Genomic DNA, 25,997 nt, shown 5'->3' with positions numbered 1-25,997 from the left:
CTACAGAGTGGAATGCATGTTTTACACACATCTCATTGAATTTGCACAATGACATTGCCATAATTTTCCCTCCTGACATATCAGCCCTTTTTCCAACAACAGGTTCATTCATCAAATCATTTTGTACCTCCCCAGTTTTTTATTTCTAATGCACAATTACTTTGACTCTACTATTATTACAGTGTATCAGTAAATGGGTTTAAAATAATTGTAATAAAAATAAGCACACTTTAGTATTTGACATTCATTTCTAAAGGAGAATGTGATAGAAAATCAGAGTTTACCATTGACAGAAGTGAAGACAGTTCAAATACTATTGAACACATAAACAGTTTAGAGTACTGCCAAGTCTCTCCCTAAGTATTCATTCACTTGGAGAAGTGCTGATAAAATGCAGAAAACACAAGCTTTTACTAAAGGCTAGTAAAACGCAGAAAACACCAGCTCTCATCTGCCTTTTGGCTCCACTATTTACAATTGTTGGAATCTTGAGAAAGGAATTACCTAAGTCATTTTTTTTTTTTTTTTTTTTTTTTTGGTACCAGGAATCAAACTCATGACCTCAGGCTTGCCAGGAAAGCATTTATGCTGCTGAGCTACATCCCCATCCCCTAACTCCTTAATGAAATACAAAATATAGTTGATGATACCTACTTCATACATATGCTAGCACTATGATTAACTGGATTAACATATTAAAATGGTATCTAGTAAACATCAATTGATATTTATCCCTCCTGCATCTGTCACAACACTATATATAATCATAGTAGAGGCGGGAAAATCATAAGCTCAAGCCCAGCCTGGGAAACATAGTGACTTAGTATGCCACTGTCTCACAATTTAAAAACTAAAAATAAAATTGCTGGGGATGTAGTTCACTGAGGAGGCACTGGTGTCTAGCCTCAGGACTGCAATAAAAATAGAGCAAAGGAAATATATAAATCCAGTAATATAGGTACAGAAATCTTCAGGATGGAGTTAAAATGATCAGTAAGGTGCCACAGGTCAAGCAACAGGAAGAGGCAGGGGAGACCTCTGGAAGGCTGGTAAAATACGGATTTCTGCATGCCAAAATGCAAACAGAAATGTACTTCTCTCCAGACTCATTAAATGGGATCTAAAGCTTTACTAATGGCAGTACTAATGATAGTACTAAGTAGTACTAGTGATAGCACTAAGCAGTACTAATGATAGCACTAATGGTAGTACTAAAGGTCTTACTAACAATAGCTATGAATTTAGTCCCTGAAGTCCCCACTCACCATGCTCTGTCCCCAAGCTGCTCCCTTCCTGCTTTCCCATATGGCCAATGAGCAACTAATGCTTAGCTGTTGCATCATTATTATGTGATTGATGGACTCAGCCATTCTCTCTAAATTTTGTTGTATTTCATTTGGTTCTCAGTTCAAATCGTTCTCTCTCCACATTCATTATGCAAGGTGATTGTGTATTGCAACATGTTAAGAAAAACATGTGTGTGTGTGTGTGTGAGAGAGAGAGAGAGAGAGAGAGACAGAGAGAGACAGAGAGAGACTGTGTGGGTGTGTGTAGATGGAAGGACAGTTAGATCTGTCTGACAAGGTCAGGCATACACAGAACATTTTTGTGCAGGTAGTGAAAGGAAATTGTGAATATTCTTATGTTTGTAATTTTTATCCATCAGAGTAGCCAGCCCTTGAGAAGAAACATGTTGATTCTCCATTTCACTCTGAGCATGAGGAAGCTCCTGTAATCTATGTGAAGGGTGGTATCCAGGCAGATGGCTCCAAGAACAGACCCATTTCCTCCATGAATTAATAAGAAATGGGTATTATCATGGGGAAACTGCGCTGGATGAAATTATTACAAGTTCCATATGGGAAGAAATCATTTCTTTCCTGCAATTGCTAACATTGCTCAAAACACAGGAGATTTCTCAGATTGAATAAACCTATACTTCTCTACAAAGAGACCAATATTTTCACACCATAGTCTTAACACAGCTTCTCCAACCATGAGTAAATTCTGAAAGGTCTTATCATGCCTGTGGTCTGGGGCTTTATAATTATGACTGGGGCCATTAATCTTGTAGCCTCCCTTTTTTATTATATTTGAGATGGAGACAGATTTTTTGCTGCAGATTGCAACCCTGTAGCACTCAGTTGGGGAGATGAGACATCACTGAGACAGATAACAAAGAAAAATGGGTTACAAATTGGAGAAGATTAGGCAGCTCCATGACACTATATTAAACAAACTCTTCTGGGGTGCAGCAGCCAGAAGGCTCATCTTATGTTACTTCTATTTTCTCATCTGCCAAAGGGACTTAGGACTGTGTGAGTGTGAATTCATATGGGTGTATGTATGTATGTATGCATTCGTGTATGTGATGGGTATGTGTGAGTGTTTATCTCCAAGCCCTCACATTTTAAAAAACCCACATTGACAAACAGAAACTGAGTGAAAAGTGATTTTGAAATTGATGGATGTTTGTAATAGTTCCTGTATGATCAGAGATTTGTTCGTAAAGTCTTTGCCTACACCTATATCTTCAAGAGTTCTACCTATCCCCGCTTCTAGCAGATTTAGTGTTTCTGTTTTAGTGAGATCTCATTTTACTAAAAGTCTGTTGCACCACAAAAGAAATCATTAAGAGTGAGGAGACAACCCACAGTAGGGGAAAAATGTTTTGTCAGCTGTTCGTCAGAGAAAGGACTAATATCTAGAACATATAAAGGACTGAAAAAAAAAAATCAGACCCACAAATGTAAAGATCCAACCTGAAAATTGACGCCTGAAATGAATGTCACTTCTCAAATGAAGAAATAGCAGTGGAAAATAAATGTATGAAAAAACTGTGCAACGCCACTGGTCATTCAAGATATGCAAATTAGAACAACGCTGAGATTCCATCTCACTCCAGAAAGAATGGCTAACTATCAAGAAATCTGCCAATAACAAATGCTGGAGGGGTTGTGGGGAAAAAATGAACCCTTCTCCACTGTTGGGGGAAGTGTAGACTGGCACACCACTGTGGAAATCAGTATGGAGATTACTCAAAAAAACTAAAGCTAGAGATTCTATTTGACTCATCTATTCCCCTTCTTGGTATCTTTCTGAAAGAATTAAAAACATCATGCCACAGAGACATATGCACACCCATGTTTATAGCAGCACAGTTTGTAACAGCAAAATCTTAGAAACAACCCAAATGCCTGTCAACTGATGAATGGAGAAAGATGATGTTGGGTTTTGTTATTCACTGGAGTAGGACTGAGCCATAAAGAAGGACACATTTGAGACATTTCTAGGGAACTGGATGCACCTTGAGACCATATTCTTAAGTGAGATAACTTGGACACACTTGTGTAAATACCACATTGTTTCTCTGGTGTGGGAAACTGAAAGTGTAAATAAGGACCAAAATGTATAACAGATATTGTGAAATAGGAAGAAATGGTTCAAACAGGAAAGAGACCTAGGAAGCAGGTAGGGGAAAAGGAAGAAAGGAAAAAGAAAAATAATAATGAGGAAAGAAGTAAAAAATGGCAACAAAGTTTTGTAAATAAGGAAAGGAAGAGGGGTTGAAGGGAGGGGAGGGAATGGGAGAAGAAGAATCAAGATATATCATGCACAGGTACAAATCCCTATGATGAACGTGATCATTGTATATATCTAAAAATGTACCAATTAATTTCATTAATTTAAATAGTGATGGATGTTAAAAAAGTGACTCAAAAATGATCCAGTAAGTAATAAGCCTGCAATGTCCTGGTGTGGAATAGTTTCACTAATTCATCTTTGAAGTTCATTTACAAAAACTAAAATTCAAGAACAATGGATTTATAATATATACAAATTCCTTAACAAACTGTATCAGAGTTTCCCCTTGATAGGCTAGGCAGACCTGGAAATTGAGTTATGTTTTTAGGAGAGAGAAATTATTTGCAAGGCTTTGCACAGACAATTATTGTATTCCACTAAAAATTACTTATTCCTAAATCAGCCTGACTTCCTATCATTTGGCTGTTTCTTTTTTTCTAAAAATGTATTTTTGGTTTTATAATCATCTGAAATAAATATCCTCCAGACTGAATCAAAACCCTTGGTAAGTAACATATAAAATATATAGTTATAATTTAGATGTACTGAAATTTTACTATGGGCCGTTTATGGTAATAGGCAATTGATTTCTCCTGACAACTTTAAATGGGGCACAATGCAACAGACTGGGAAGTGGAGACCAGAGAAGTTTAATAACTTGCTCAAGGTCACACAGTAGATGATAAGCCTTGAAATGTTGGCCACAGAGTCCACACCCTTACGCAATAGACCCACATATCTAACTTATATTGGAAGATCCAAGAATGGCGCAGAAATTCGGGATAAGGATGACAAAGCATCCCAAAAAAGATTAAAATATGAAAAGGAAGACAAGCTTTATATCACAATAATGCCTGGTGTCTGGTGGGATTACTGCCCTTAGTGATGTTTAATGGATTTCTCAAAGGTCTAGAAAATAGTAGGTAAGGATGTCGAATGAGATCATTAACTAAGACGCTTATGTAAGGTCACTTAGGGAATGACTTACATGCAGTTCCTGTGCTCATAGTCAGAATCTGTAATTGTGTGGTTAATGAGCAGGACTTAGCAGATGACAACAGGCAGAGAGGGAAGTATTATAAATGATATCAATAACACTAGGAAAGGTGTTCTTCCCACTCCACTCGATCCCATCACAAGACTGTACTACACTTGTCCATAAATGATGACAGGAAGCTAAGAGAGGGCTACAAAATATTTAGGGTAGGATACAACATAGAGATATCTCTTAAAAGGACAAGATTTCAACCTTAAACATTAAAAGTAATTTAAAAATTAAAATTTATTGAGGACTCACAAAAGAGCAAGCACAACTTTAAATATTTTCATATATTAACCCAATTCATCCTCATGTGATAAAAATGAGGAATCACAGAGCTAAGGAACTCCATTTAGAAATTCTTAGAGTCAATATTAAAACTCATGTAGAACCCAGAGTTGGAGTTCAGTCACTAGGCTACACATCAAAGCCACAAAGCAGAGGAAGACTTATACCGCAGATGAAAATTCCAGAGGCTTTGCCCCAGAAGAGGTAAGGATGTGGAATGAGTTCAGGTGGAAAGCTTTCATAGAAGGGATAGAAAGAGAAAGAGCAGTGGTGTCAGATTGCTCTGCTTCTATTGCTGCGACACTTGCAGCCAGTGGGGTCACAAGAGGGGGCGACAGGAGATGAGATAAAAACAAGGCACGTAATAAAAAGCTGGGACTGGGTGGAACCTGATTTTTCTGATGGAGAAGCAGCAACAACGTCTCAACCCCAGAGTCTTCATTTATACATAGTAAGAAGGGAAGAAGTACACAACAGAGTCAAAAGTGCAAGGTCTCGGTATTTGGCTGAGAACGTTGAAAGTGAAAACATTCTCAGAGCTGTCTGTGCTATAGTTAACAGGGAACAACACCAAGGCCAGACACCTGCTGATATGCAACTGAGCTAGAGGTCAGCATACTTACACGATCTGCCGCTGGCATTCCATGTCCTTAGGACTTGCTTTGCTCTACTCTCAAGGAATTTCCCAACCTCCAGCTCAGCTGCATCTTAACTGCTCCCCATACTCTATGACACATGTTTGCATATTCCAAATGTACTCAACAGTATTACATTTCTACTCCTAAACCCATGAGTATTGGTATTCTCTTCAGAAAAACTGTCTAGTTCCACTATATACTGTCATAGAAGTGATTTACTATTTCAGAAGAGTGATACAAAATTGCACAATATTAATTTATTTTTCTCTGTTCAACCCAGCAAAGCAGATGTTTATCAATTATACAACTGTAAGTACTCTCAGGCATTTGTTTATTCCAATAAAAAATAAATGGCAAGTCTTTCCAACAAGATATGTGCTATTTACAATTATGTAACTTAATGAAATTTAGAAGTGTAGAAATGCTGGTTATTCAACACTGCACTGTTTTAAAAACTTTTAGACTCATCTGCAAAACTACAAGTCTTGGGAGTTTTTTGTAAAGTCAATTTCTTTATTCTGAAAAACAAACTTTGGCATATGATTTAGGTAACTAATCTGGTAATTAATTCTGTATTCCACTTCTTGAGTATAGAGTGTGAATTGATTCTACAGAAAACATTTTTGAAACAACCAACTAGATCAAAATCTTTGTTTAATAAAGCAGAAGAGGAAGCAGAATAAAAGGGGCTGATCAGAGGACTGACTTTTGAGATGGTTTTTCCTTTGTTCATTATTTTATTCAAGCTTTTTAAATTTCTTTTATGTATTTCCCTTGTATTTTAAGCAGAACTTTAAAAGAAATGTCACTGCCTAATTTTCTCTCCATTTTTTCTTCCCTATTTAAAAAGAGCACCTACAATTGGCAAAAGAATCACCTCTAAATAGAACATAATTTGTTCTTGCCAGGCAGCAAAGAATTAAATAAAAGTTGTGTACAGCTGCTTGCAACAATCTCAGCTTAAAAGACTGCTAAGTGGGCTAGCAGTTTGATCTCCATATTCATCGTTCCTCAGCTCCCAGGAAAGATAACTACAGTCTGCCCCCACTGGCCCTATTATAATCGGCAGCGACCCCTCTGAAATCCCTGCTCCAGACTGAAATAAGTGTGATTTAGCAAAAGAACGACAACTGGGGACAGACACACAGAAAACTTCCTCGTGAATGCTATGGAGAAGGAAACGTGAATGTCTGCATCAAGTTTTGGTTGTTTATAAACTTCTTCCTTTCACCACCTAACTTTCTTTAAATGATGACAAGCTAGAGGGAAAAAAAAAAGGGAAAACAGTAGTGTTTATATTCTACTTAATGGTGGAACTGAGTTTCGTGAAGACATTTTCACCAGTTAAAAATATGGCAAGCAGACACGTGGAGAGTGGTAGTAGAGCCAGACACTCCTGTCATCACTGTCTCCCATGAGAAAGTCAGCTCATCAGAAAGAAGCAGAACAGGGTGATACAAAAGCAAGTTAGAGTGAATTTTATTCATTTTTACACAGCTGTGTTAGACACCAAATGTACAATAAGGATTTTATGGGTTTTTTAAAAAAATAATCAACCACGGGATACTCTGTCAATCTCTTTTCCATTTAGGTACTTACTATGCCAGGCCAGTGCTACTTCATCTGTCCTTGGAATCTATAAAGGGGGAGGTTCTTTAAAGACGGTCAGATTTTCATCACTAAGCAAAATTTTTTCAGGCAGAACTTCTAGGAGGGGATTCTGATGCACGTCTAAGTTTAGCAACCATTAGTCTTTAGCAGTTACCTGTGGAAAGACCACGGTGCTTTGGTGGTGTTAGACTATGCTATGCAATATCTCTGCTGGTCACTTTATGTAAAAATAATTTTTCTTCTAACAAGATATGGCTATGAAGATGTTTTAGTGTTTATTGGAGGGAAATGGAACCTAAAACTATGAGTAGGTAGAAAATTTCCATTTTTGGAGCTAGAGCAGTAGGCTTGTAGGATACAGATGAGTTCATCTTTAAGGCAGAAACTCTTCTTACAGAGAGGGATCATTTCTATAAGCCTTTTCTTATGGAATAGAAGCAAAGTCTATCCATTATGCTTAAGGAAGATTGAAACATAAAAGTTAACATTAGTGCAGAGGCTAAGTGTGCCATTTAATAATTTAAATGAAAAATGTTAGCAGAACATGACCTTGAAGAGTCATATTTTTGCTTTATACATTTTGAGCTGAAATTCCCTGTTCCTAAGAATTTTTCTTTCTTTTTCAAATCATGTGTGTATGTATGTGCATGTGTGTGTTCTACTCAGCATTTGTTCACGAGACACACGGAGTCATGATCAGTTCAAACTAAGGCATGCAGGCTAATCTCCTTCCAACACTAGAGAAAGAAATGAAAAGCATCTTCACTGGGCTTAGCCTCGCCTTATCTCTACAGGGCTATTAATATTCATATATAGCTAAAGTATGCAAAGCTAACTATTAAGGTTTCTGGAATATTTGAGAGATGGTTATTAAAATACAGCTATCCCTCAATATCAGGTTGCATAAACCCACAAGTAAATTTTATTAAAAGTTAATAAATGATCAACATTGATTAGGTTATGACTCGTTTATTACATTTTACTACTACGTATGCAATCGGGTTGATTTAGATCTCTCAAATGTGTGTGGTGGAAAGATAACATAATAGTGTGCTCCCTGGTCATCTCCTTCAAAATCCACTTTGAGTGCTTGAAAGTGATGATGTTAAGATATTTACCAGGGAAATCAGTAAAGCACAAATTGGGGTCCTCCCCTCTTATTCCTCAGGCATTATCTATTAGATGTTTTCCAGCACAACAGTGACCTGTGATATAATTTAAGACTGAAGAAACTGTGCTCAGGGAAACGTAATAATGATACCTGTCTAAGGGAGCCACGACATGTTCTGTGCCTGGGGGAACAATTCCTAATGTAACAAATTGATGTTTCCACTAATTTAGAGTCAGAGCAGAGAATAAACTTCAGCCTGAAGAAGGAAAAGACTTAGGGGAAACACAGGAGTTGATCCGTGAGATCCCAGCATGGTCAGAGGGTCTCAATGGTGAAGGAGACCTTCACCTTCACGACACAAGCAGGAGCATGGAAGCCACATTTGAGCTTCTGTCTCCAAAATAACCATTATTAGTTTTGACAAAAGCATGTTCATAATGGGTTTCATTTGTTCTTTGGAGGAATCATGTGCACCAGGTCGAGGAGAAGTTGCGAGAGCAATTCACATAGCTGATGAGCTTCCCAGAGTCGCTGCTGGCAAAGGTGGGGGCGCTGACAGTAAAAGGATAACGCCACGCGTGATTATGGAATTTATTCTAGGTTATAGGTGAGTTATATGTAAATGGAAATAGGAACTAATCACCGACTATTGAGACCAGAGTGTTGATATGTGTGCTCATTTAATGTTCACTGTTTATGCATTTATTTTATGTAAATGCATTTATTTTGATACGTTGAGTTTATAATGATTTGCAATAATACAACATGCAGTGCACGATGAATATGAGCACTCAGGTGAGCTCAAAAAGTGTACTACAGCATGAAAGGGCTTCTGTTTTGCCCCCTAGAGGAGAAGTTAAGAACTGCAGAGAAAAAACATCTTTCTACAAAGCAGGGATTAGGTGTACTTAACTCTTTAAATACAGTTATATACTACGTTAATTATAGATACTAATTCATGACACACTGATTGACAGGAACCTGTCACATATGAAGAAAGTAAATATCTGTCTTGAAAAGCTTGCTAAAAAAGTGAAATAATTTGATTCCATTTCCAGGGGAAGAAAACCAGGCTAGCAAGTATACTGAGTTTAGTTCTTGCAATGTTCTTAAACAAAGGGTCGCTGCTAGAGTGAATTTTGTTTGGCCTGGAATTTCTCTTCTTGCAAATGTAGTGATAATGGCCCTCCTCAGTGTGGGTCACCAGAAGTCTTCATTTTCTCGTTAACTGAATTAAACAAATAGCAGAGGTATCACTAGATATTAGCTTTCCTGTCAATTTTAAAAGTACACTCATAGATTCTGATCTACTTTCTAAGTTTTGTTTAGAATAATTGTGCCTGAATAAATGAGCAATAATTATTTATTTTGTTTTAAATTCATGAAAAAGGTACTTTAGAGCTTTTAAAAAATATATTTTATATTTATACAAATTTACTCATTTTTGTCCCCCTAATTTAAACTTTCTTTTCTTTTTTTTTAGGTACCAGGAATCAAACTTAGGACCTTGTGCTGCCCAGGTAGGTGCTTACTCCACTGAGCTATATCCCCAGCCCTAAACTTTCACTTAAAAAAGTATTTTAAGAACACAGTGTGATTTGATTTGATGTGTGAATTTACAACACATTGCTTATATGTATAATCAGTATATACAAACTGAAGCTCTACTGGAATGTTCTGGGAGTAAATTCTCTTGTTATTTCATTTTGTAAAGTTTACAGAGGTTCAAATAGAAGAGTATATCTAATTCATTCAAATAATATGGAAGAGGTAACAAAAATTGATCATGTAATAAATGAGGTTTAATTCTACCCTAATTTGAGACTTAATTCTCTTATAATTCAAAAGAATAAAAACATTATTTCCACAATGTACAATATTAGAAATGAGCAATTCTTAAAATATATATAATTCATTAAGAGTAAAACAATTTTTAAAACTAGTTGTTTTACAGTAGAACATCTGGTTTAAACAAATTATTAGCTTGGAAATAGATTTGTGAATATGGTGCTACAGTATTTGCCAATCTGTCATTGCACCTCCCTCCTCCCATTACATATATGAAGAGTTAGTTCATTGAATAAGCCCTGTTGATGTGCCTAGGAATGTTAGAACACTGCATCATAAATCCTGCAAGGGAATGTATGAGATAAAAATACACATTTTTTCCTCATCTTCCTGAGGTTTGACTCAAGATATCTCAAAGATATTTTGGAAAATACAACTTAGTTGTTATTTCTGAATCATATATTTTTAAAGAAAGAATTTTATTTTACTTATTTTTATAGATGCTTCAAAACTCTTTTGCATTGTTTTAATTTTAGGCCAAATATATGTCAATAAAAAGCAAGATTGTGCTTCTAATTATTTTTAAGTGGTGTCACTGTACAGTCCAGGCTGAACTTGAACTCACTATGTAGCCCAGGCTGGCCTTCAATTCTTCGCCATCCTCTTGCCTCAGCCTCCTCAGTGCTAGATTTACAGGTATATAGCACGACACCGGGCCTCTTTAACAGATTTGTATATTCGTGTCGCAAATTAGTACCACACAAAATAAACACATAAAAAATACTAAAAAAAATATTAAAAGGGAAATTAAATACTCTGTAAAATACTGTTTAAGAATCCAGTATTGTTAAATTCCTTGTGTCAAAATTGTATGATTTGTAGATATCAATTAGTATACGCTTCCGGTACTTAAACATTAATGGAAAAGTAGACTATATAATTTATCTTATACTTATTGCAAGTATAATATAAATAAAGAATGAATATACCAGAAATATTGTAGCTATATCAGCATAAATTAAATGAAGCAATATGTATATGTGTGTATATATTAAAGAGGTCCTTCTTTCTCTCTTGCTATATGCAGTAGAAAGGATGGAGACAGAGGCAGCCATCTTTACTTGAAAAATGACTAAAAGCTGAGGAACGACCTGTCTCTGGACTGTAACTTCAAATTTTCATTCTTTTCATGTAAATGATAGATTTAAAACATATATCTTAGATTCCCCCAATTTTCCTATTTGTAAACTGTTGGGGTTTCAACATCTCTGTCCTTCTCCGAAGCACACGTTGAAATGATTCCTACTGCACAGTGCGGGGAAGGGATTAACGGCTGGCTCTGCCCTTATAGATTAGCTGTGGAAAGGGATTGTGGGAGGAGGTTTTCCCTCTCCCACTCTTTAGCCATGTGAGAACCCGCACTTCCCTCTGTGCGCTCTAACACTTAAGGGGCCGTTCTGGGGCATCATCAGGCCCTGATGGACCGACTAGACTAAGGCATGAATTTATCTATTTATTATGTTACCAAATATCTGTTGTGCATCTATTATGTACCATAACAGAGGATAGCATGATGAATTCAGCCTGTTCACAAGGAACTTTAAACTTAAGTGTTAGACTAAATGCCAGATGTTGTCCCTGGTCATTATGGGTCACATTGGGCAAACAGCATTTCTTAGAAGAGATGATTCCTGATAAAAGTCTTAATGCATGATTAAAATGTATTCGGCCAAACAGAGGAAGTGAGACACAGAGGATCTTTAAGATCTGAACACACAGAGTTGAAAAATAGGCTAAAATTTGAGGAAAATTCGAAGCCATTTGGTTTCACATAGATGAATTTTGGAAGTCCTTGGACTTGAATGTTTGGAAATGGATTTCTAGAATTATTTTATGTAGCAAATTTGAAAGTCTATATTCACCAAGGAGCCACTTTCTATTCCCCCTTACTTCAGGAATTGACAGCTACCACTAGATGTATATTCTGTTTCTTTAAGCATTACTACTATGAATACTTCATATAAATGGAATCAAACAGCATTTGTCATTTTGTGACTGCCTTACTTTCTTTAGCAGAATAAAGCCATAGGTTACCAATACTGAATAAATAGCTAATGTATTATTATCAGATACGGCCTCATATGGTACTTACAATGTGTCAGCAAATAGAAATACTGTGTAAGCATTAAAACTTTGACAACAATTGGTGGTTAATTTGCAAAGGACCACTGGTTATGAACCCATTCTGCATTTATAAATTTTGCACCTGCAATTATTTGCATGCAAAAAAAGTGCAGCCACAGTTGCCTAATTATAGGCACAACCATCCAAATTAGCCCTCAGAAAGAACAGCACAAAGAGATACCATCTGTGAAAGTGCAGCAAACCCCTCCGACCTTTCCTGCTCCAAACCCTGTAAGGCTGGTGGGCACATTTTCCTCTTGGCTTTTGTCTCAGGCTTTATTTTTGCCTGATCTCATTCATGCCTCACAGGCTCATCTTTCAGACAAGCGGAGTCAGAAAGGCCTTTCCTTTTGCATAGCCAAAAGGCTTCCTTCTCCTCCAACAAATCTGTACCTTAGTTTGGGAAGACTAAACACAGAAGCTGTCTCTCCAGTACATCATTTGTATTGCTAGGATTAGAAGATTTGATTTTTTGTTCACATATGATATTACATAGCAGGCTAACTGTATACCATAAAGACAGAATCTCATATAAACTTCTGCTTAAAAATAACAAGAAAATTATGTTACCCTATTTTTTGAAAAAAATATTTTAGCCATTTATTAAAATCACAGCTGTCAGTTTTGATCAAATATATTTATATTTTCTCATTATATTAGTAGGACCATTATGAAATTTAATAATTGTCTCTAGGAGTTTGATTTCCTGCAGATGCATCATAATACAATCAGGACTGTAGCAAATAATTATTGAACTATGTGGAGACAGTTATGATTTCAAGTGGGAAATATATAATAATAGATGAGAAATTTAAAACCCAGGTTAATACTTGATAAAGATTCTGTTCTCATACAAATGTCAGTAATAATAAATGTGGAGCCACTGTAGCTTGCTCTATAAAAATGAAATAGACTTCAGATACAGTAATTTTCAAAGGTTTCAATGATAGTTCAAATATTATTTATCATTCAATCATATTAAACACTTTGAACCTGATAAATCCTCTTGTCGAAATAATATACATTTTAAAATTAGGAAATTCAGTAGTTTATTAGACTAATGACAAAAGTTAGAAGGTAAATATACTTCTTTTTATACAAAATCTATATTCATACATTCCATACAGTTTGACATTGTCATAAAATATTATTGCTAAGATTTAGGGAAATACAAGTATTTAGGAATCTAAATGTTCATTATTTTTTATTTCATTTGTTTTACATTAAAAATTACCATAAATAGAAAAAGCACACTTTTGTTTTATTATCTTTGCCTCAGTGTTGCATGCCATGAAAATTGAACCGGGGGGTATTAACATTAAGTTTATGGTTGATGGCACCCCTGTTTGAATATTAGAAATAAAAAAATAATTTAGACTGAGGCCACCGGAACCATGTTTAAAATAATGAGAATTTGTGAAGGGGAAATATCATTCCACAAATTGCTGAATACTCAATGGGTACAGTCAAATTTCAAAATATTATTAACAGCATGATGGACATAAATTGTTCACTTTTCACATGAGGTAAAACATTTTAAAATACTACAAAGGCTAATGTCACTCACATCCAGAGCTTCCATTTGTGGATACCAGAGTCAAGTTGGAAGGCCACGGATTCCGAACAATATCTTGCCAGTGAATAGTGTCTGCGTAGCAAAGGAACTTGTTCTGGTCCACGTAGACGCCACCATTTAGAATTTCTATAGAGAAAACAAACATACTGGTTGTCAAATTGCTTGTTAGGGGAAAAAAGCAGTCAATAAAAATGATTTGTTTTAGATTTTTTTCAGTGTTAAATTAGAAGACTATTAATAACAAAAATATCTTTCACTGACTCATGTATATTGACTGTAGAAATTTTAAAGGATTAAAACTTATAGTAGAGGGGCTGGGGATTTAGCTCAGCGGCAAAGCGCCTGCCCGGCAAGCGCAAGGTCGTGAGTTCGGTTTCCGGTACCGGAGAAAAACCAAAAAAAAAAAAAAAAACTTATAGTAGAAAACAAAAACCACTCAATTCATACACTCAGAGAGAAAGACTTTTAACAGTTTGGTACATATGCTATTAGCTTATTTTCTTTCATCTTACTGAAATTGGACTAATATTACATAAATATTTCATGATTTCCTAATTAGGTTTAGTGCCCTATAGTAAACATTTAATGATATTTATTATTTTATATTATTTTAATGGAAATACAATATGCCAATGTACAAATTAAATAATAATTATTTTGTTAATTTTTCTTGTTTGTCACTTAACTTGTTTATCTCTGGTTAATCTTTGATATAAATTTCATAAGTGCCATTCCAAAGCCATAGAATGAGAACGGTCTCAAGACTTTTGATGAAAGTTTTCAAAAGTCCTTTTAGAACGATTGTTTCAAACCATGTCACATTGGCCGAATGGGCACAAAGTGAAAGCTGAAATTAAAGCTTCTCTCACAAAAGTGTTTTCTTTTTTTTTTCCACAAATGTGTTCTTTTTCATCTCGGAGAGAATGAGAACTGCCAATTATACACAAAGCAAGATAAGAAGTATGATCTAAACCTGCAGTGAATGTTTAAATTTTAAAACACTTTTTACAGTAAAATACTCATAGCCATTAATTCCACTCAGACTACTTCTTCTCCTATTGAACACACATACCCTATCATTCTTTTTGTTTTTTGCTTTTAACAATTTATTTAACTGAAATGGACTTCCATTTATTTAACTGAAGTGACTTCTGTTTATTTTGATACTTTTTTTCCCTATGGTGATTTACAGGATCTTCAAGCCAATATAAATGCTTCATACACATCTGGTCATTTGGGGATACACCTACACAACACCTCAGCAATATCTTTCAGCAAGAAAAATACTGAAAAGTAAACACCAGACACAATTCACTAGGTAGAATGGAATCTGCTCCAAATATTTGTTTCTGACCTAAAGGTACCACATACTAGTTCAGTTAAGAAAACCATCCTTACAACACAGAATGATATTTTAAGTAAGGCCCAGAACACTTAGCCACCAATTAGGTGCTGAATGGTGAAGCTACATCCCAGCTTATCCAATGAATTCCTAAGGGAACAGGTTCCAGCAGTTCAGGCTCCTTCCCATTGGTCTTCTCTGGGCTGGGCAGGCTGGTGCTTCAGTTAAACCCAGTTACCTTTCTCTTTGGCTTCCTTTTCTTTCTGACCATTTTCCTTGACACATTTCAGGATGCTATCTGGGCTCTTTGAGTGTTCGATATGCTCAATATGCACGTTAATTCTCTTGGTAAGTATTTTGCCCTTGACTTGCTTTTTGCAGACAATGCCAAGGAGTACTCTGGGTACATTGTAGACTCTTCCAGTTTTCCCATGGTAGCATTTGTGTGGCATTAATTTTTGCGCAGTACCCATTCCCTTGATGTCTACAATATCACCCTTTTCGTAGATTCGCATGTATGTGGCCAAAGGAACAACCTCATGTTTTCTAAAAGGCCTAGAGAACTTATAGCAGGTTCCCCTCCTCTTTCTCTTTGTGTTCATTATTTCTGCAAATTACTGGAAGATGGTGGATCCAGCTGAAAGGTATCCCATCATTCTTGCATTTTCTAAAACAGTTCTGAGAGATCTCTTTCTTAAGTGTCTTTATTTGTGCCATCCTAGCTGCTTCTGTGTTCCTAGTCCATTCAAAACATTTACCTTTCAAGGTCATTTTAACTTTGGGATAGAGCCAGAAGTTGCATGATGCCAGATTCAATGAATAAGGTGGATGAGGACACACAGTAATGTTTTTATGAGCCTGCCTTTCCATTGGATGTCACTCAGCAGTAGTTGTCACTGCGTTTTTTTCTTAATGAGACCCTGGAAAGATACAAAAGAGGACTTCCAGAGCTGCTCCCAAAAGTTTTAATCATGATAGGATAAGTGTGTTTGGAGTAAGGGGAGAATTTGAGGGATTAACAGCAAAGTGCCATTTATTATAATACAGCTCTTTAAATGTTCACTGTGTGATTTGATCACACCTTGTATAATAAAAATTATGTTTCATTGGGAAAGGGGAATGCCCATGGAATGAAATACAATAATATCAATTTCTACGTGACTGTTATTTCAAAACTGGCCTTGGTTAGTTAACTTGTCCCCAGTAATCAATGCCTGATTCCACTCAATGGATTCTTCTTCTGATAGCTGTTAGATTCTCCAGAAAAAGATATTCCATCTAGAAATATTGTTATTTTTAAAGAAATTTGCTAGAAATACAAATAGTACCTTCTTGTCTAATATCTACTGCATGTTTCCCCTCATATCCAATACAAATACAATTTTAAAATAACCATAGAGCAGTTCACAAAGGATTCCACAGTGAGTAAAAAACAAAACATAACAAAAAACTAGATCCCAGTCATTTGTATGGATAGGGGCTTATTCCTTCTCACAAGATGAGCACCCTATTGAGCCAGGTACAAATACAGTACAGCTGCCCCACTGTCCCTCTGTGCTGCTCTGCTATCCTGTGTGCTGGCTCTACTCCTTCCAGTTCAACATGACTGCTGCATCAAAAACGTCTGTTCCAAATTGAAGGCAGGAAAAGATAGAAGAGGAAAGAAGAGACTTCTTTATCCAGTGACCTTTATTTGCTTGTTTTTTGAGACAGGGAGGATGCCCTTGAACTCACTATGTAGTGACCTCTAACTCCTGGGGTTCTCCTACTGCCTCCTCAACGCTGGATTAGAAGTGTGCGTTACCATGCCTGGCTCTCTGGATGAAGTGGTTTTTTTTTTGTTTGTTTTGTTTGTTTGTTTGTTTGTTTTCTCCTGTACCGGGAACCGAACTCACGACCTTGTGCTTGCCAGGCAGGCGCTTTGCCGCTGAGCTAAATCCCCAGCCCCTGGATGAAGTTTTGACTTTCTATTTGAGGAGAAATGCTTTCGTCAAGGATTTTATCTGCATTTTATAGGTCAGACCAATAACTTAATGCCGCCGCTGAGAAAGGAAAGGCTGAGAAAGCATCTTGTTAGGAACTCATTGCAAGAAGACAGGTCACTGAGAATGGAAACAGACACAGTTTGGGGAAGAAAACAGACTTTCTTTCATGGTAATCTTGACAAAGTCATCTCTCCTGTATAGTACACTAAAGGAAATTTTAAAAGAGTCAACTTAAAGAGGGAAATAAAAAAAAAATGAAAGTACTACATAGCACCACAGGGGAGTATTGTGAAAGTGGGGTTGCTGGGGACAATCATTTTATTTTATTGCTTTGCATGTATGAAATCAGCCAGATTAATTTCGATGTTGCAGCACTTTCCATATGTAAAATCACTCTACTCTCGCCATCCATCCATTCACTGAATAGTAGCTCTGTTTTCTCAGGAGTGGAGAGAAAAAAACAAATTAGATCATCTTTCCACCTTTAAAGCCCAGTTTATTATTTTTCCTGAGCTAATCATACAACCTTCATCAAACCAGAAGGGAGACGTAAGATGTAAGAGAGATTTTGAAAATGAATTTCTACATTAATGTTCAGCATTAAATTTTTATCTAGGAAGTGTGACGATCTCATACTAATAGCTTTCTCATGAAACATTAGGTGATGCTCTTCTGTTCTAGGAATAATTCTTTAGGCGACAAAGAAAGGATATTCTGACTGCTTTCCAGGAAACCAAGGTTATTTTTCAGTCTACATTTGGGAAAGTTTTATGTTAAAAAGAGCAAAGAGAAAGATAATAGCTCAAACATAGTGAAAAATGTCTGTATTTTTTCAGGAGTCATGCTTTAATTCAACTTGATCATAGTGAAGAAACAGTATCTCCTACTTTCTATCTAAAAATTTTCAAATAGAATCAGGTTATACTGAATAATAATCTTATCAAATCCTCTTCATCAACAATATTAATCTGCTATCATGGTTGACATTTGTTTCTTAGAAATATTCTGTTGAAGAGCTTGGCTTTTACTTGGAAAAGGGGATTTAGAAAACAGACAATAATAATTTCAGTATAATCTTACATGTTAAAATTTGAAATTAAGATATAATCATGATATAACCATGATCAATCTAGATGATACTTTTAGCATCACAAATTTAAAACCTAGCATATGCTAGCAATTCTGGTCAGAAGCATTTGTAAATTTTTAACATTTAATGTTAGATGGTTTATGTGTATTTTCCCTGAAAATATTTTTATTCCTTTTGGCATACATCTTATTCTGTTGAAAGTTAAAATTCCATAATCAGAGAATGTATACTTTCACTGACATTTATAGGAAAGTTTTAATGCACATTTTAACTTACATTTTTGATTGAATAGATTGTTTAAAAGCTGTCAGAAAGTGACATAATTGAATCTATAGATTTTAAAGTGTTTTCTTTGACTATATAATTTCATTTAATTTAATGCATATTTTGTAATGACACATTGGGATAACTTTACTTCTGGACTAAAAAATTCTCAATAATGTGTTCTAATCAGTAACAAAATTCTCATAGATCCAAATTTTATACCTAAAAGAAGAAATACCTAATTTTTCAACCATGATCAGCTGCAGAGACATACTTTTAGACCTAAAGAGGAAGAAGGATTAGACAAAGGGAAAAGTTAGGTGAGATATTTATCTGATGAAATACTACTAAAATAGCTGGCTGTATTTAGCTCTATTTGCGGTAAGACACCAAAACAGAAATGCTTTCTATATGTTTAATTAAAGATTTATTGAAAGGAATAACCTGTGTTACACTGACTGTTTCTCTTCACTAACATAAAATAAAACAATTCATAATTAAACTTTAAGACCAGTGCAAAAAACACAATCCCCAACCCAGAAGAAAACAGCACAAATGAGGGGCAAATTTAAATGATATTCAGAATAAGTGAATAAACTCAATGTAAACTCATTCTATATTTTTCTTTTGTTTTTTTTCAGGTACCAGGAGTCAAACTGATGACCTTGCGCTTGCCAGGCAGGCGCTGTGCCGCTGAGCTAAATCCCCAGCCCTTCTTTTGTATTTCAGTTTCACTGTAGAGAATACATCAGAGTAAATTAAGAGAGACATGTATAGAATCTTGGTCATGTAATAAATCAATAGAAAAAGCTATTATGAGTTTTCTTATCATATTATGAAAATATATTTCCAGCAAGTCACAAAAACAGAACTGTTATAAATATAGTAAAATATATTAGACATGACATTTGGTAAAACAGCATCATTTCATTACTGGAAAATTCCATTAAACACTTAATATGTTTGTGTCTCAAACATTCCCTAATAGATAAATGAACGCAAATCACATAAAATATGCCATGAATCTTTTGTATTTAAATTGTAATTCACATTACTCTCCAATATATTGCATTATATTGCATTTATCTTATACACAGCACACTATGTGTAGCTGAGATACAATAAAAATAAGTTTTATGAAGGCAAGAGATAGTTTTAGTGCTTTATAGGATTAAATGTAGGGCAGTATTAGTTATCCAGTGAATACTTGTTAAATTTACCTGGAAACATGTATGGTGGAATTTGGTGTCAAAGTAATAAGTTAAATTCTGTTGTAATTCCTAAATTTTAATTATATTCTGCCTAAATCCAACAAGGAATTGAAGTTATCTCTTCCCATTAACACTTTCTAAGGTCATCTCAATTCCTTCTATGTTTCATTAAGTGAGGGGCTATTCCTGCTTTCTTCAAAGCTGGATACAGAGTTTCTAGCACTGTGGTGTGACAGGCACAAAGAGATACACAGTAAAAAATTTTTTTGAAAAATCTATATGTAACATCATGAATATAAAAAGTAATATAAATATATATACATATATAATTTATGATTAGAGTTCTTATAAACTAAAAGAGAAGTAGATTTTATTACATTAAATGGTTATGACTTATAACTTATAAAATTAATGGAGACAATGTGTTTGATATTCCTTAATCACATTTAGACATTTTTATTGTTATTTCCTAACATATTTTATGAATCATTTTCAATTATTAATTACCAGGCAAATAATGATAATTTTGAACTATTCCAGCCAGGACAAATTTTTCCAAACCTTACTAATCACCTAACATAGAATACAAACTCTTTGATGGCATGTTTTAATATAGGACTGCAAGTTTACCACACATTATTAATTAAGTTACTTTTTAGAAAGATATAAAATTCCAATATGAAAAAGAATGTAAAGTACTTATGTCTTAGCCTTCCGATTCTCAAATATTGGTCATTTGACAATTTTTCCCATTGATTCTCATTTGCATGCATCTAATGAAGAAGAAAATGTTTGTTATTCAAATAACTCTTTTTGTACCCTTTTTTCAAACACTAGCTAATATATTGAATTTCAGGATGTGAATCCATTAACAGAATTATTGGCCTTTGACAAGCCCATTCTTTCAGAAGTAAATGTGGTGCAATAATGAGTATTTTTTTTTCTTTTCTAAATGCAATAGCCTCGTTGTGATGCAACATCTTGCCGAAAATACAAATTAATGTGCCCACCTTAGTAGGTTTACAAAGTTTATAGAACTGCATTTACCCCACGAACAATATGGATCCATTTCACAAATAAGACTGTCTTCTTTTCTGAAATAAAGGCTGTAATTACATACACAGACATATGACGATTTGTGTGATTGGCACTGAGGAAACACTAGTCTCAAAGCTACCAGCCCTAGTGATATAAGGTATATGTCATAGGTAGGAATGAAAATTTCACATCAGTCCTTGACTATGTAGCTCAATGTCTTCTTTTACAGGATTGCATCTCCAGGTCAACCATAGAATGAAGGTGGTAATAAAAAAGGAATAATGAGTAGAAGTGCTACATTTGTCTAATAATAGTGGGGACAGAACAATGCCAAGAGGCACAGACGCGATGTCAAAATTCAAAGGGGTAAAAGACCATTTTCAAGGCACAGGTAGGGAAGCAGTCACACGACTTTCTCAGATCTAAAGCAATATATCTTTCCTGCTGTCATCACCTTAAGCCACACAAGTCTGTTGGTAGATAATGATACAAAAGTAATACAGATCACATTCATCCACCTGTGATACTTAATACATCATCATCTCTGGAATGGACTTGCTCCAGAGAGTCCAGTGTATTTCCTAAACCAAGACCTTTCAGCTGTGAGTGCAATGAATTGCCGCTACCACCCTGGGTCAGCCCTCAGGGTTCATTATTAATAAGCTGAGACTCTAAAGGCTAATGAGAACTGGGTGCTTGAGGAGACAATGGCTCATTCATCATCAATCAAGCTTTGAAGTTTTTATACAGATGATTTAAGGAGAGTTGAAGTGTGCAAAATTGAAATGTCACATTTGTACTGGGAGGGGATAGTGGGTGATAATGTAAATGAGTGATGTAACCCTCTGTATCTCAGCTCAATGATCAGAGTCAAAAGCTCATGGATGCGAATAATGAATGTTAGGAGGTAACACCGGTAAGTTTTTCAATCAGGGCAAGGCAACATATAGAAGTTCCTGCATCTACTGCCTGAAAATCGGCTTAACAACACAAAACCCAGCAAATATGTATCTTGATTTCAACTGACTGGAGCTCAGTAATGTTTGCTACAATGTTCCAGCTGGTTAATATACGTTTCAGGGTCCTCTACAGTCTGTACCTCTCATTACTTCAGCCTGAGTCTCAGGACTTCTGAGAAATCTGTGCTAACCCCTGTTACAGCCATAATCTGGACTACTATTCATAGAAAAAATATTACCTTATTTTATTTTTTATCGTTTTGTGTATTTGGTTTATTTCACCTATCTTACTCTGTCTTTCAAAATTAACAACCATGATGTACATCCTTCTGTGTCCCTAGTGAGTGCCAAAGTATCAAGTATATAATATAATTTCAAATGTTTGTGATGATTATGATTAATTACAATGTTAAAATTTTCAGGTGACTAACATTTTTAAAACCTAGTGATAACATAATGCTTCTGATGGACACTGATATTTGCATAATAAATTGAATAAAACATTGGGTAAACTTATCATGATCTTAGCTCCTATTATCCATTATGGAAAAATAGTCTAACTACATGCATAATATTTCTCACTTTAAAATATTGACTGAATGTGTTTTATTCCAAAAAGTTCTTATTTCTGTCAAAATCAGAACAACATGCTGTAAAGGTCACTGATACTCAAAAATTTGAGATGTGTCATTAATTCCATCATTTCTATATTTAATCTGTCATGGTGGCCTACAGAAAATTCCTTACAATGTCTCTTTATATAACTATTCCTTAATACAGATTCTACCACCTGATAACACATTTAACTTTTTAACTCAAATCTGCTCTCCACAAAAAACCAATCCTTCATATTTGTCATAGTGTACCCTATACCATAATTAGATATCCAATAGAAAAACAAGGAGATAGGTAAATCTTCACTTTGAAGGTTTTGGGGTGCAAAAGCAATAACCCTGAATTTGGTTCAATAGATAAAATTAAGTTCCAAGTCCAGTTTTTGACTTTGTAGATGTGTGACCATGTCCACCACTGTGAAGCTCATTTTGCCCAACTCAGTGGTGGGATTTGTACTTCTGGCATCACTTATGCAGTTGTTGATTTTATAATAATTTATACTTCATAATTATTTAAATAGTTGTTAACTTATTAACAGGCTTTTATTTGTTTTATGTAGTCGTGTTAATATTCCTTTTCTTAGGATTAGTTTACATTGTAGTTTGAACAAAACAGAGCTCTGTATTTCTTTCATACACAATTCCAGGCAAGTATTTTAAGGCTATCATGGAAAATCCATAGCCACTGGGGACCCATATTCATTTTTCTTGTTTCATCATCATATTCAATACAAGATGAATTTTCAGCTCTCAAAAACCATGAAAATGATGGAGGAAATCATGAAAAAGTGAAAAACAGAGAATGAACTCATGTTTTCTCTTAATGAACATGACTGTGAACTTTCGCAAGGCAATTAAACTTATATCCTGTTTGTCAGAATTCAGTCTAACAGCCAAGTACTGGAGAGGTAATTGCAGTCCTTGATCTGGCTGGTCACATGTTCAACTAAACTTTTTTATGACTTGAAGGTTACAGAGTAGTGAGGACTATTAACAACGAGTAGTCTTCATTGTATTGACTGCAAAACATCTTATATTTTCTGGATAACCACAAAACATGTCTGTAATTTAAATAAATGCATTTTTTCAAACATTTTTACTACACTATAATGTATATACATAAATCTGAATATATACTAAGAAATTAAATTTAACAAACTGAACACTAATCACTAGCACTTAGATCAAGAATGACAACAAACCTATGTCACAGAAGCCTCCTCACTTATTCTGATATTAAACAAGCTAACTATGCCTATTTTTTGTTTTACATATTTAGAATCATACAGTATATGTCCTTTTATATTTAAGTCCTGGTGCTTAACATCATGTTTGTGAAATTTACCTATGTTGTTCATTTTCATTGTTGGATAGTGCTATAGGCTTTGTCAATTTTCCATCGATGGGCATTTGAACGTTTTGTCCATTTGGGTTATGGTAAACAGTACAGTTATAGATGTCCTAGAATATTAACTTGGTAAGTATATCTATATATCTATGCTACATTCATACCTAAAAGTGGAATTCCTGGGCTGTAGTGACAATTAGTTTTCAAAGGTACCTCTACTCATTTACATTCCCGTCGTTAGTCTATGAGCTATTCAGTTATTTTATTGTCAGCCATGACTTCTTTTTGATTTTATTTTCTGTTTCATGGTAGTCATTCTTGTTGGTACATAGTGACATGATTTTAATTTGCTCTTATCCTATGATTAATGAAGTTGAACCCTTTAAACACCATCTTTAAAATGTAATTCTTAAAGGGAAGAGGTTTCCTTTTGTTTCCTTGAGAAAAAAAAAAAGAGTCTTAAGTGTAGAAACATAGCACATTGTTTAAATCTTTCTATATGTCGTAGTTACTTTTCTCTCCTTGCTGGGACAAAATAGCCAGCACCCAAAGTTAAAGGGGAAAAGGTTTATTCAGTTACAGTTTATAGAGGCTTCAGTTCGTAATTGGCTGGGTCCAACACAGGGTGGCTCATGGCACAGGGGCAAGTTTATAGCAGTGGAAGACAGCAAAAGCAATGAGCAGAAGAAAGGGGAGAGAGAGAGACAAGCCTTTTTCTGTCACTTATATTGTATGCAGGCTACCTGCCCCAGCTTAAGTGCAGCATTTACACCCTTAATCTCAGCACTGGACCTTGAATCCATCACAAACTCTAGATTCAGCCACCTCTGAAAAGCTAGCTTCCCATGACTGCATGAGGCTTTGGTGGGCCATCCAGACACAAACCATAAAAATATGTATTTGACGTTATTAGTAAATAATTGAATAAATTAAGGTATTAAATGTAACCCTGATAACTTAGAATTTTTGTCAAAGGGATCTAGCTAAATATTTTGAAAATGACACTTTAAAATATCCTAGAAAGCCAGTCATGGTGCTGCACATCTGTAATACCAGCACTCAAGAGGTTGAGGCAGGAGGATCACTACAAGTTCCAGGCCAAGTTGGGCTACATAGTGAGTTCAAGCCAGCCTGACTACAGAGTGAGACCCTGTCTCAAGAAAAAATAAATCTTTGAAAATGTATTGAAACTATTAATTATAAAACAAAGAGTAAATTAAGAATGGTGAGGAATAGATAAAATTTAATTAGGTAAATATCTCTCTGATAATAGATATGAAAACGACTGAGGTTATATGAAGATAAAAAATGAAAAATCTGATGCCTTACTATTAAAATACTCCTTTACATGAAGCTTACATATTTTTATTTTCCTATCCACCAGCAAGCTTTCATTATACACAACAATCCTCTTAAATAACTGCTCTAAGTTTCCAGAAAATGTAATTGCTTCAGTCGAACAAATCATTAGAGTTCAATGTTCTCATTACCAATAACAGGGGAAGTTATATTAGTAGACAGAAATGATTTGTCCCTTTTATTTACAAGCTTTAATACAGTAAGCCTAGGGTACGCTGCAAGGTCACTTTCAAATATCTCACCTACTATATTAGTTTGTATAGTTTTAATAACTCTCCTCACACTGTGTGATTTCCTCAATACTACTTCAGAGTATTTCAGAATAGAATGATTTTTCCCTGATGAAAGTAATAATAAGTAAGATTGCTACTCATTTTTGTTGTTGGCAAGTTAAAACTTGCAAATAAAATACAAAGATTGATTTGATCTGTAAAATAATACGATTTCAAATATATCAAGATTTTAAACACATTTTGTATGATTATATTAAAAATATAAATATGTGAATTGTTGGCCTGAATGTCTCATCTAGAATGCCTGTAATGCCAGCATTCAAAATGAAGAAAACGTCTAAGAAAATAAGAAAATAAGAAGAATGCAAAGACTAACACCACAACAGTTTAAAATCCCACAGAAAGCAAGTCCAGATTAAATATTTCCTTTCAAATAAAATATTAATAGAGAAAGTCAAGAAATAATGAATGTTTGAATATAAGTAGTCAGCATTTTATAAAGCATTGGTTATCAAGATATAAAATCTCAAGACAATGCCAAAATAGAATGAATGATAGCTTTATACTTTGGTTGAATAGAGCTTAAAGTTAAGTACATCCATATAGTAAGATGGACAGATTCTGAATTCCATGTCTTCTACGTGCACATGTACATTACCTTCATCTATCTGAATCATGTAGACACTACTCCATAAAGATACACAAAAATTCTATTTTAGAAAATGTTCTGGGGG

The 25,997-nt window shown here is 34.9% G+C and overlaps 1 protein-coding gene across 5 annotated transcripts in view; it reads right to left on the bottom strand.

Moving 5' to 3' along the window:
* Positions 1–25,997, bottom strand: part of Erbb4 (erb-b2 receptor tyrosine kinase 4) — a gene marked incomplete at its 5' end in the record, with an annotated part of 1,058,248 nt that overhangs the window by 344,473 nt on the left and 687,778 nt on the right. For all 5 annotated transcript variants that reach the window (XM_005396938.2, XM_005396940.2, XM_005396937.2 and 2 more), the window contains 1 exon segment: positions 13,812–13,946. In XM_005396938.2, the coding sequence (XP_005396995.1) occupies positions 13,812–13,946 (135 nt within the window).

The sequence above is a fragment of the Chinchilla lanigera genome, unplaced genomic scaffold (genome assembly GCF_000276665.1).
Source record: "Chinchilla lanigera isolate Chin_1 unplaced genomic scaffold, ChiLan1.0 scaffold00056, whole genome shotgun sequence".
Taxonomy (NCBI): domain Eukaryota; kingdom Metazoa; phylum Chordata; class Mammalia; order Rodentia; family Chinchillidae; genus Chinchilla; species Chinchilla lanigera.
The sequence above is the reverse complement of the archived record's forward strand: the minus strand, read 5'-3'. Positions and strand labels throughout refer to the sequence as shown.